This window comes from Delphinapterus leucas, chromosome 1 (assembly GCF_059928025.1).
Source record: "Delphinapterus leucas isolate spDelLeu-1000000601 "Yukka" chromosome 1, BTC_Dleu_Yukka2, whole genome shotgun sequence".
Classification (NCBI taxonomy): Eukaryota; Metazoa; Chordata; class Mammalia; order Artiodactyla; family Monodontidae; genus Delphinapterus; species Delphinapterus leucas.
Window position 1 is genome coordinate 54,706,092 of NC_143129.1, and position 12,707 is coordinate 54,718,798.

General features: G+C 43.2%; 1 protein-coding gene across 2 annotated transcripts in view; it reads right to left on the bottom strand.

The window, feature by feature from the left end:
• The window catches only part of CACNA1E (calcium voltage-gated channel subunit alpha1 E), a 645,631-nt gene that overhangs the window by 127,439 nt on the left and 505,485 nt on the right, over positions 1-12,707 (bottom strand). For both annotated transcript variants that reach the window (XM_089910334.1, XM_089910338.1), the window contains one exon: positions 10,528-10,631. In XM_089910334.1, the coding sequence (XP_089766460.1) occupies positions 10,528-10,631 (104 nt within the window). The remainder of the gene's footprint in view (positions 1-10,527; positions 10,632-12,707) is intronic.

Consider the following 12,707-nt stretch of genomic DNA (forward strand, 5'->3'; position numbering starts at 1 on the left):
GCAGAGCAACTAATCCCGTGCGCCACAACTACTGAGCCTGCGTGCTGCAACTACTGAAGCCCACGTGCCTAGAGCCCATGCTCGGCAACAAGAGAAGCCACCGCAATGAGAAGCCCACGCACCGCAACGAAGAGTCGCCCCCACTCGCAGCAACAAAGACCCAATGCAGCCAAAAAAAAAAAAAAAAAAAGGCAAGAAACAAAAAAAAAAAAAAAAAAAAGAAAGAAAACCTAACAGGTGACAGGGACATTCATAACTCCAATACAAGGAAGACAGTGCATCCTGGGCGGGAAAGGAGAGTTCTGCCCCCTGATAAGTCATATTTAAGACTCAAACTTTCTCAGCCTCCATTTCCTTATTTATTATAAAATGGGGTTAACAATACTACCTTACTCGTGAGGCTGTTATAAAATTAATCAAAATAATGTGTATAAAGTATTTAGCACAGTATCAGGCAGATAACAAGCTTTCAATAAATGTTAGCTCTTTTCTTTAGCATTATTATTATTATTAAATGACATAACAAAATAGTGTAATGTTATACTGAGTAATAGGTTCTAATGGACAGGTACATAGTGCTATAAGAGCATATGCGAGAAAGATTTTAATCCGAACTGCAGAATGGGAGTGGTGGTATGGATCTGGAAAGATCTCATGAAGGAAGTCAAAGCTGAAACAGGTGATGAGGGATGAGCAGGAATTCAACAAGGAAAACTAAGGGGGCAAGGCTTACTCCAGACCACAGGAGCAGAGGGCATTGCTAAGAAACTGCAAGAGGCATAGTGTCCAAGGTGATGACCACATGTGGAGGTACAGGGGTGTGGTCCAATGATCCATCATTACTATTCCCTCTAGGGAATAGGGTGCCATGGGTGGTCAGCCCTACCAGTGGTATCTGAAAACATCCGAGTTCATGCTAATTGACTCAATGGGGGAACTTGGTGAGTAAAAATGACTCTTTTCCAGCCTTACCTACTGAGGTGTAAACCAAGGTCTGGAGAGAAGAAATCTGCTACTCAGAGCTAACACTGATTAAGTATTTACTATCTCCCAGGTACTGAACACTTAACGTGAATGATCTGATTTAGTTTCCCCAACAATCCTACATGGTGGATCCTAGAATCCTTGTTTGCAATCGGGTAATCGAGGGTATAGAAAAGTGGAGCAACTTGCCTAAGGTCATGCAGATGACAAGTGATGGACATGGGATTCAAACCCAGGTACGCTCTCTACAGAGTCTGTATTTACTACCAAGCTATCCCCATTTGTGCAGAGGAAATAAGCACTCTGAACAGGGAACCAGAGAACTAGGTTCTAGTCAAGATCTGCCTCTAAATAGTTGCGTATGACTTCAGAAAGTCTCTTCACTCTCTGGTCAGACTTCTTCGGTTATAACATGGAGGCCAGGAGTAAACTACACTTATAGTCCCTTCTGCCTCAAATGATTTTTATCACACTCTAAGGTACAACTCTGATAACTGATACACCAAACAGCTTCTTGGGGAAATGCAGACTCTTTCCACAAACCCTCGTAGCTTTATGTGGGAGTCTCATGGGCAAGCAACTCATCCAGGAGCATGCTTCCAGTCAAGGTGGGAGATATGAACACTCCACTCTGGTCATTACAGGTGTTTGACATGAAAGCTCTGTCTGCAGGACTGTAAAGCTCTATATGTCCCACCAGCCACCAAGGGCCCCTTCATTTCCATCGAGTTCTGCGATACTAGATCCCAGATGAATTCCTTTTAACAAGGACATTTAAACTATATGCAAGATGTATTGGGGTCTGGCCAGACCTCCATCCGAATTCTGAACCTGCTGCTCTGCGAGCTTAGGCAAATTACCAAACCTTCCCGTCACAGCTATCCTATTTATAAAAGATAGTAATAACTCAAGGGTCATGGTGAGGATTAAATGAAACAATGTGTGTCATGGGATTAGCACAATGCTTGGTGCATAGCACAGTCTCAATAAATTACAGCTTAAAAAAAAACAACCTAAAACAAACCCTACACTACTGCTGTGAACTCGCCAAAGGTGTAAAATGCGTTACGCTTTCTCAAACCCTAAAGGTACAAAACCTAAACTCTCCCTCAAAACCTCTTTGTCCGGTGTTCTCCCTTGGCCACCTAGTGGCTCAATTCCGAATGAAAGAGACTCACAGACGGAAAACAAACTTATGATTACCAAGGGGGAAAGAGGGGTTAGGGGAGGGATAAATTAGGAGGCTGGGGTTAACATATACACACTGCTATGTATAAAATAGATAATCAACAAGGACCTACTGTATAGCGCAGGGAACTATACTCAATATTATGTAATAACCTATAAGGGAAAAGAATCTGGAAAAGAATATATATGTGTGCATGTGTGTGTTTGTATATATACATATGCTGTGCTGCACACCTGAAACTCACACGATATTGTAAATCAACTATACTTCAATAAAGAAACTTTAAAAAAATCTAGAAGTAGTCCAAGACACTTCCCTCTTATTTCCACCCCCAGTACACACTCAAACACACCCACACAGTCACCAAGTCATGCAGATCCCATCCCACCAACACCTCCTGGATCTGGTCCACCTTCTCCATCACCACTCCCCTCTGCCTCACTGCTTCTCTGCTTCTTTCTTCATCTGTTGCTCCAAACATGTCTCCCTGCCTCTAATCCCGCTTCTCCAGGGTAAATCATCTTCAAAGGCAAACCGGCTGTCTTCCCCGCTAAGCTTGAGAACCGCGCCCCCGCCACGAGCTCTAGGGGTCAGGTCTGAACCCAGGTTTAGCCCACAGGAGGGGCCCTGCATGAGGAGCCTCTGCCTCTAGTTTCACCTCCTCTACAGCCCCCGACATGCTTCACTCCAGTCACTCACAATGGCCTCTCATTATACATCTCCCTGACTACCAACCTGATGGAAAGTCCTCTTCCCTTCTTGCTGGCCACTATTCATTCTTCAAAAGAATGCATCAATGTCACCTTCTTCAGGTGGCCCTGCCTGATCCTTGCCCCCATCTAATATAAATGCTCACCCTGTGCTATCTCTCTACCTCTCCACCTAGACTACAAGCTCCCTGAGGGTAGCAGCTCTCTGTCCCTGTCTGATCTCATTCCCAGCCCTAGGAGCAAGTGACATATAGCAAGCACTCAGGAACTGCTTGCTGAATTTCTCCCAGTTGATTCCAGTGTTGGAATCCTGGCAGGAGAATTACCGTGTGGTTCATGCACACGCTTATCTTAGCCAGTCTCTTTCGATGTCAGTCTGCCTCGGGAAGATCACACACAGGCCAAACTGATACCCACCAACCCCTCGGAGTGCTCATCTGGACCACCGATCTGGGCATGAACAATTTCCTTCTTAAGACCACCAGCCATTCCTATCTCAAGTCAGGCCTGGGAAATGCTCAGATGCCGCCTCCTAACATCCAGAGGGAAGCAATGGCAGGTGACTCAGGATATCCAACATTTAATACTGAAGGTACATTCATTAGCCTCTTCCCTGTGGACAGGACCTAGGTCCTACTCACCTTTGTATTCTCAGCAATGCTTCACAAGACAGTAGGTGCCCAAAATACATGACATATGAATCTTTAACTTTTGATAGGGCTAGAATTCTGGATCTATTGAATTTAGACACCATTACATGTATTTTGAATGATTTCCTTAATTAATCTACAATCTCTTTTACTCATCTTTGTAATCTCAGAGTCTAGCGCAGTGTCTTAAGCACAGTAGCCACACAATCAGCTTTTGCTGAATTGCACTGAATCGTCAAACCTACCCAGCAAAGGAGTTGGTGGCAAGACAGACGGACCACAGTCATCTTGCCAGTAATGGGAGCCACTCCACTCATTCAAGAGATGCGACCAGAAGAATTCCTCCTCTTATACGGACAGTCCACCACTCCCTATTAGTCTTGAGGGCAAGAGGACCTGGACAGTGGGCCTTGGCATCTTCTACCTTGTATGTACCAGGTCACATTGTGTACTGAAGACCAGTGTATGAGAATAAGTACATGCTTCAATGTAGGTGCAGATTAAAACTCGTACCAACATCTGTATGGTCAGGATGATATTCTAGGTTAACCACTGGCCAACTTGCTCTAGTTGTGCCACATTGGGTGCCAGTATTCCTGGATGGAGGCCACCTGGTGTAGGTGTATTAAAACAAGTCCCTAACCAGAAGGTGGGAAATTATTACCTCTGGCCACACCTCTGCCAGCAGCTACTTGGGGGTTAGCACCTCTAAACCGCCCTCTTCCCATCTGTAAATAAAGATAGTGTCTACCTAAGCAAAGTGCTCTGAAAACTATGACACGCTTTACATACATGCTCCCTGTGTGCATGCGTAAGCAATCCCTGGCTTGGCTGTCCCTGCCCTGGTTTGGAGATAGCACAGCTGCTCCCCCAAGCCTACCTCCCTCTCTCCAGAAGCCCTGAGAGCAGAGAGTAGAGGCGATGGGATAAGGGTCATTTTCTGTTTGCATGAGCCTTCTGCCCTGTAGCCCCTGACTGCACTTCAGGATGTACTTAAGCAGCCCTGTTTTGTTTCCATGGAGACAGGAAGCTCTGCTTCTCTTCAAGCCTAAACTAATGGTTTTCATCAAATCCCATTTGCTCTGAGACAAGTAAAAATGCGACAAAGCTTCTATCCACACTTCCTGTTTAAATACACTGAAACTGACAAACATACCTCTGAGCCCTCCTCCCACCTAGGCCCATGCCCCTGGGACAGGTGCATCCATCACTTCCACACTTGGTGGGCCATAAGCACCGGTGTGGGCTGCCTGCCCCCACTCACCGGGCTCTTCTTCACTTGCCCGGCAGAGGGGTTCCTCCTTCCATTGTCTTCTCCCTGCTTTAGGAAACCTCGGTACCTAATGTTCAAACTGCCTGCAGCTCACTGGGAACATGTATCCCAGAGATGAAACCTTCAGAGCTTTTCCCTGGCTTATGAGTGCAACTCCCAAGCAACCTCTTACTCGAAGGAGAACGCCTCCATCCCCTCCAGGGGCATGTGAGAGCCAGACAAAGCAGGAGAGAGGGCCCATGCCCCCCCGCCCGCCCCGCTGCTGCCGAACCCTCTGCAGACACCAGTGAAACCCAATACATGTTGAGCATCAGAACGAGAAAAAGAAACCAGGACAGAACTATTCCAGACCCAGCCTGGAAGGCCCCTATTGTTAACACTCTTTGAAATGTTGGAATTTATTCACACCAGCTGTTCCCAGCTGCCGCTGTCACTTCCTAGGCTTCTCCAGAAGTGCTAAGGAGGCATATGCCATGCAGTTCTGTTTCATCTCCCAACCTGAGGAGGCCGCCTCCCGGTCAGAGAGGAACCGATGGCCTCGCGGCAGGTTCAAGCCCAACATCACAGGCTGCTACTCAGATGATAGCCACCTGCACCTAACAGACAGAGTAAACGAACATCGATAATATCACAGGGTGTAAGAGCTGACGGCTACTCCATGCCAGACCTGGGCTAGGCTTCTGCCTGGGAGAGGGATGTGGCTATCCCATTTCACAGAGGAGGAAGCAGGCTCAGAGTAACCTGTCCAAGGGCACAATGCTAACAAGTGGCAGGGTTAGGATCTCACCCGTGACTGTCAGATGCCCAAGCTCACCTTTCTCCCAACCTCCCATGCTTTCCCACCCAGAGAAGGATGTAGGAGAATTCAAAGATGCAATTCCAAACTAGAGCTAGTCCATCAGAGTGGACGCGGTCAGACAGGAATTGTGTTTCAGGGCAGTGCTCTGTCCCATTTCCAGCTCTGTTATGACACATCCTCAACCCACACTGGGACCTTATCTGGAACATCAATGACCTGTTATTCAATAGTGAGAATCTGACTTGAATTTTCTCAACTAAAACGTGGACAAGTAAGGACAAAGAATGTCGGATAACGTTATACAAACAAGAGATTATTCCCTCAGTAGAAATACAAGAAGAAAGAAGTCTATGGTCAGGTCCCTCCTGGGCAGTCATTGAGGTAGAGCAGGTGACCTGTAGCTATAGGCTATGTGGAGAGAATTACCTATTGAGCATAAAGGATGTCAATAAATGCTCACTGAATGAGTACATACATAAGAAATCGCATTATGTCTTATGACTCTCCACTCAAGACATACACTATTAAGAACTTCTTCACACTGTCTCTTGTCCTTCCTTCATAACCATTTCACAAGTCACCCAAGGCTCTTAGTACCACAGAGTTGACTAATATGGCTGTTTCCTCCTTAATCCTCCTGTATCTGGTCTCTCTCCAGGCCAATCCTCCCCCCACGATGCTAGACAAATAGTCTTATACACTCCTTTCATCCTGCACTTTTTGTGTGTGTGCAGTAATTTTAAATTTTAATTTCTATTTTTCTCCAAGTCATGCATGTTGAGTTTTAAAGTCAAAAGTTTTTAAAGCTTGTAATGAAAAAATAGCAGCCCACTGCCTCACCCCTTCTCACCCCTGAATCTGACTCCCCAAGGCAACCACTTATAACTCTTTTACCTGGTTCTTCTAGTATTCATTTCCAATTTTATAAATATTATACTTACACAACTGTTCTTTCTTGATATTTCACTTTTAGTTATCACTTAAGGACTTCCCCACTGTAGAACCTAAGATTTTAGTCTTTGACATTCCCTTCTCCTCCCTCATCCTTATTCTCCCCCATCCTCTTAAGGCAATTATAGCACCATAGGGGCTATCTCAAAATCCAGTGTGAACAATGTACGTCTCATTGACAGCTGAGCGGTATGGAGTACTTACTTTGCTTCTATTACTTTAGTGGTAACACTTCTGTATTTTGTGGAATTAATTGCTTAGATTGGTATGTGTGTGCAAATACATATAAATATTTATATACTCATATACACAGTTTTAGAAAAAATTAAACTCTTGTAGGTAGAATAATACACATTGGGAAACATATTAATTTCATTGTTTTCTTAAACATATTTTTAGAGCCCTCTGTCATCCTACTCAAGTCTGAACTTGCTGCTCACTAGGCCTTCTGACAGTTATTATCCTTAAGTTCCCTTCATCATCACCCTGGAAATCTCCTTTCTTTCTCTCTAATGAGTCCCTTGTTTCCATGAGTCTCAGGGTCCTTCTCTTTCTTCAATTAATTCTTTATTTTTAGTGACTCACATTCTCCAGTAACTTCTTCAGAGAAAGTGTCTCAACATATTGGTATTCCATCCTCACAAATAATTGCTATTTGGGCTAGGTATAAACATTCTATCTTGGAAATTTTTTTCCAAAAAGTTTTTTAGGAACTTCTCTATTGGTTTCTAACTTTCAGTGTCATGGAGGTGTCCAAAGCCATCCTAATTCCTGATTCTTTATAGATAAAATTCATCTCCTTACTAAGCACCAGAAGCTTCCAGAATATTATTTTACTCAGATGCTCTGAAATGTCATGGTTTATCTTGGTGTAGTCTCTTCTCAGCTGTTGTGTTGAGTGCTCAGTTGGCATTTTTATTATTAACTCACTTGTTCCCTTTTTTCTCCACACCCACCTCCCATCTCCTTGCCATACAAACAACCATTACACTATATTCAATGTATAGGTTTTATCTGAATGAAGTTTTACGAACTGTATATTATGTGTACATGTATTTTTTAATTTACGTGGATGGTATTATACTATTTCCTTCTTGTTTTCACTAAACTCTGTTTTTAACATGTACATGGTCTTTGTTGCTCCTGACTGTCACATAGTATGTCATCCAAGAGTTATGTCCACCTAACTACTCTCCTAGTTATAGGTACCCAGGTTTTCTCCAAGTCCCCACCATCAAAAATGAATGCTAGAAAGAATACCCTTTGCACGTGTCTCAACAGATCTTTTAATCTGGCGGTATGAGTTTATTAGTTCTGAGAACATTTTTGGTATTTTTCTTTGTTAATTTCTTCCTCTCCATTTCCCTATTTTCTTTACGGAAATCTTATTAGTTCAATGTTGAACCAATCCTCTAATTTTCTTATTTCTGTTCTACTTTCTGGGTGATTTCATCAACTTTATAATCCAACCATTTACTATTTATTTTTATTACATTTTAATATTTTTACATAAAATAATTTTACATTAATATGTTTTACACTAATTATTTTACATTAATTTCCAAGAGCTCTTCTTAACTGCTAAATGTTCTCTTTTTTTTATAGCAATCTGCTGCCTTGTAGATAAAATAATTTCTCTTCTATCTCTGTTGATATCAATTATACTTTTAAAAAGTTATCTTCCGCTCCCTGCATTATTCATGTTCCCTCAAGTTCCTTTTTCCTATTTATTATTTTGATTTTGTCTTTTGTGTTGGACCTTTTCTTTGAATGCTGATGACCCCTAGCTGTGTGTTTATATTTAAGAGCAAAGCACAAAAGGCTTACTGGAAACTCCTGCACGAACGGTTGGGGCTTGTAGAATGCTGGGTGTAGTGGTTTGACTGGTGGCCCCCTCCCCCAAAGATAGGTCCACATCCTAATTCCTGGAACCTGTGCATGTTCCCTTATTTGGAAAAAGGATCTTTGCAGATGTAACTAAGTTAAGGATCTTGAGATGAAGAGGTCATCCTGGATTATCCAGGTGACCCTAAATCCAATGTCAAGTGTCCTCATAAGAGAGAGGCAAAGGGAGATTCTAGACAGAAGAGAAGGAGGCAACTTGACCGTGGAGGCAGAGACTGGAGTGACACAGCCACAGCCAAGGAATGCCTGGAGCCACCAGAGGCTAGAAGAGGAAGCAAAGAAATTCTCCCGTAGAGCCCTTGGAGGTAGCATGGCCCTGCCAGATTTTGGACCTCTAGCCTCCAGAACTATGAGACAATTTCTCTCACACTTTTAAGCCACCTAGTTTGTGGTAATTTGTTGGGGCAGCCTCAGGAAACTAATATGGTCAGCCTCACTGAAGGTGAAGGATGGGACCATTTCTCTGATTACCCTCAAATATCAGGATCCAGACGTCTCTTCTCTTCAGATGGGTAGTTCCCCCATAGAGGAAGGCTGTGAACTCCACCACATTGCTACATTTTTGAGAGCCAAGCAGTAGAAGTGGGCTGGGAGCATGACGTTCAGTTTGTGGACTTTCATGTAACACTCCCGTTTTCGGTACAGAATATCAACCCCACCCTGATGTTACTATTCCACGCTTCTCTGATTCAGCCTCGTCAGAGAGGAAGTCTTCTAACTTTGGCTGGCGGAGGGGGGGGGGTGGCTGGGTGGGACAGGCACCTGTGAGCAGTGTCTGGGGGAAGAGATCTAAGGTACCGGGGAGAATGTATCTAGGAACTGGGAAAAATCCTCTTGTTCTAGAATCCCCCCCCATACCCCAGCTTTTAGACATACCTGGTGCCTCAATTCCTGAGCCTTTCTCTCATTTTGCTTTTTTCTTGGCATTCCTCGCTGGAGGAAGTGTAACCTCAGCTTTCGTGCCACTAGATTAGTTACCATTTACTGTCTTCAAAAGTTCTGTTGACATCTCTCATCTATTTTCATACCCTCTCCTGTTCTCTTTGTCACTGTGTCCTTTCAGTATTTACTTCCTGTGTTAGTGGACTTATAAGAGATGTCCAACTTGGTTCAATCTGCCACGTTTAAAGAGAAGGACCACCTTATAAATTTCCATTTCAAGAATGTCTGCCATTCAGACAAGAGATTATGTTCAGTTTTGCTTAGAAAAATGAAAGCCTCTCTAAGGCCCTGTTTTAGCCCTCCTATTTTATCCTTTCAATTCCCAAATGAAATTTCCACTCAAGTTAAATTTGGTTGCATTCTAGTCTCCTCATTCTGCATGATGAATCCCATTTCTTCATGTTTGCTTATGGTGTGGTGCTCGACTTCCTGGAATATTCACTCCCATATATTCTATTTTATCCTATTACATATTTTGTATCCCAAGCAAAATCCCAATCCTTTATGAAACCATTTCTGATAGCTTCAGACTATATAGATTTGTCCCTTCCCCAAAACAAATGAACTGCATCTTATATTAGTCAGTAAAAGAACTCCTGTTCCCCGTTTCAAGTGTTTGCGTTGTCTTCTCAGCAAAATGTAAGCTTCTTAAAGGCAGAAACCGTGCCTTATACTTTATGTGCTCTTTGCAATGGCACTGAACATTCAGTACTTGTTAACTGATGTATACTAATTCAAGCCACAGATATGGAATTTGATGTCCAATACACAATAGAGTAAGAACCTTTTGAGGGTAAAGCCTGTTTCTTATTAAAAATCGTATGTCTATCAACCAGCACAGTGTTTGACACAGAAGGTCTCTGTTGAGTGACAGAATGAAAGGATGGATGGATAAATGGACTCGCGTTAGCTACCATGTTCAAGGTTGTACCAGTCTAAAGACTTTTCAGATCCTAAGAATACTAAAGATGATTAAAACGACGGTTCACGACTGCCTTCCCAGAATCTAGAACAGCTTTTAGCACATAGGGGCTGCCCAGTTGATGAAGGTTACATGAATGAATCTGCAAGGAGTCAGGAACACTAGTTTATCGTTAGAAAGGAGAGAGAAACATTTGGCTTACCCAGAAAGCACTCCCAGGACGAGGTTGAGAACAAAGAAGGATCCAATGATGATCAGGGGGATGAAGTACAGCCAATTCCAGGTTGCTCCTAAGGCATCATTGGTCTGAAAGGAAGAAAAATGGTTCCTTAATACTTCATCAGAACCACCCGCCAGGTGAAGGCCTCCGTTCCTGCAGCACATATAGTGTGATGAAAAAGCACAGTGCAATATCGTTAAACACTGCCTCACTTCACTCCCAATTTAATGTGGTTGTAGATTAACTCATGTTTTCCATGTACACTGTGAAGGGCACCGTGTCAGCCACACACAACATCCTGAATTGGAATGGTCTAACACCCTCACTCGGCAGGTAACTGAACCCAGAAAGGTAAAATACTTTTCTAAGAGCATGCAAATAATCACTGGTTTTACAGTGTTTGGTGATGTGGGTTCTAAGCCTTTGTACCCTAAACTGGGCAAGTTCTCAAACGACAGAGGCAGGCTGTGTCCATCACTTTATTCCAGGGATGCTGGCAAACACCTTGACAGGTTGCTTGGGAGAGATTAATGTCATCCACATCCTGCTCAGCTCGTGACCCTGGGCTCTGGCTTTCCTTCCTCCATCATAGTCCAATAGTACAAAGCTAGATCAGGCCTGGCCCTGGGAAGGCTCTAGTAAAAGAAGGAATAAATCTAGATTTGAAGAGTGATCCCTTGCGCTCTCTCTAATGTGAACTAAAAACCGCATGGAAACCCATATTCTGGATTCTTATACCACAAGTGAGACGCAAGGCCCTTGAGTGGTAGGGGGCTGAGGGAGGATTATATGACATGTCTTAGCCAAAAAAAACCAAAAAACAAAAAACAAAGCAACTCTCAGTAGGATGTCTCATTAAGGACCTTTAAACAGTTTTGGAGAATTCTGAAAAGTCCTAACACATGGACCTCTCAATTAAGCTTTGCCTTGACTGTCTCTCCTCATGATATCAACTCCTAACAAGTCCACCTGAATTGCATTTTACATATGCAGGGCTTTGAATCCCCCCAATCCCACTCCACCCCTCACACACAAACTTTAATACCTGTTTGAAACTCAAAAGTTTCTGCAAAGATATTTTATTCCCAATTCACTGGAGAAACAAGGCCATTCAAGTCAAATGCCATGCCTAAAATTCGCATGCTAAATTAGTAAAATGAAGATCTGAACTCGGAATTTCTATTGCAAAGTGTTTCTTATCCCCGTGAGTTACCTTTCTCTCCCTCTCACTACTAACTTTGCAAACATATTTTGATTCATTGTCTTCCTGCTTCCCATGGACTTCTATGACATTCTATCTTGTTTTTCCCCAAATTATCTCATTTTCCTTCTGCCTCCCATTCAAATATGTCAGTCTATAAAATATAGCCTCCCACTGATCATGGCAGCTATCACTGTACAGTAGATTTTTCCATTAAAAAATACCTTCTAAGGCAACCTCTTTCACCAAGCTCGTGTCTTTTTGTCTTGCCCCTATGCTGTTCAGAGAGATATGTTTGCAAATGAAGCAGAATAAAAGCTAAAAACAAACAAACACCTTCTGAACTGTATGAACAAAAGCAGAGACCTGCCAATTTCAGTGTATAAGATCTAGGCTCTTTGGTTCAACCAGGTCTGCTCAGTCAAATGTAAGCAGGGCAGATTCGGGTCAGACCGCAGAGAAAATTTCTCCTGATATCAGAAGGAAGATGCAGAAGAACTAGATGCCGAGGGCCACAGGGGGTTTTAATGGACATAGGGAGCTAGTTTTTCTGAGATAATTGAGACATGGTTCTTCCTGTGAGCTACAGGATGGACTGAATGATCTTTGTATAACTAGCTCTATCTTTATCCATGACTATAAATGCAACATTTTGTAAAGACTGGTTAGCGCGGATGCTTCACCGGTGGTGCTCCAGATCAACAAGCTTCATTCACCCCATGGCTTAGACAGTCAGCCCCACCTTGAGAGTTCTTTGGCAGCAAGAACTGAGTCTGCTCCCAGCACCCAGATCACGGCTCAGCTGCCAATAAACATTAGTTGGTGTCAGCAATGGCAATGATGAAATTGTGACTTTTAATCTGTTTTTGGTCCCAGGAGTGACTGTGCTACGTTTTGAGGATGGCTAGAGCAATTTCGGTTGGGTGACTATTTGCCAGAGATGCTGCACAGTGAAGAACAA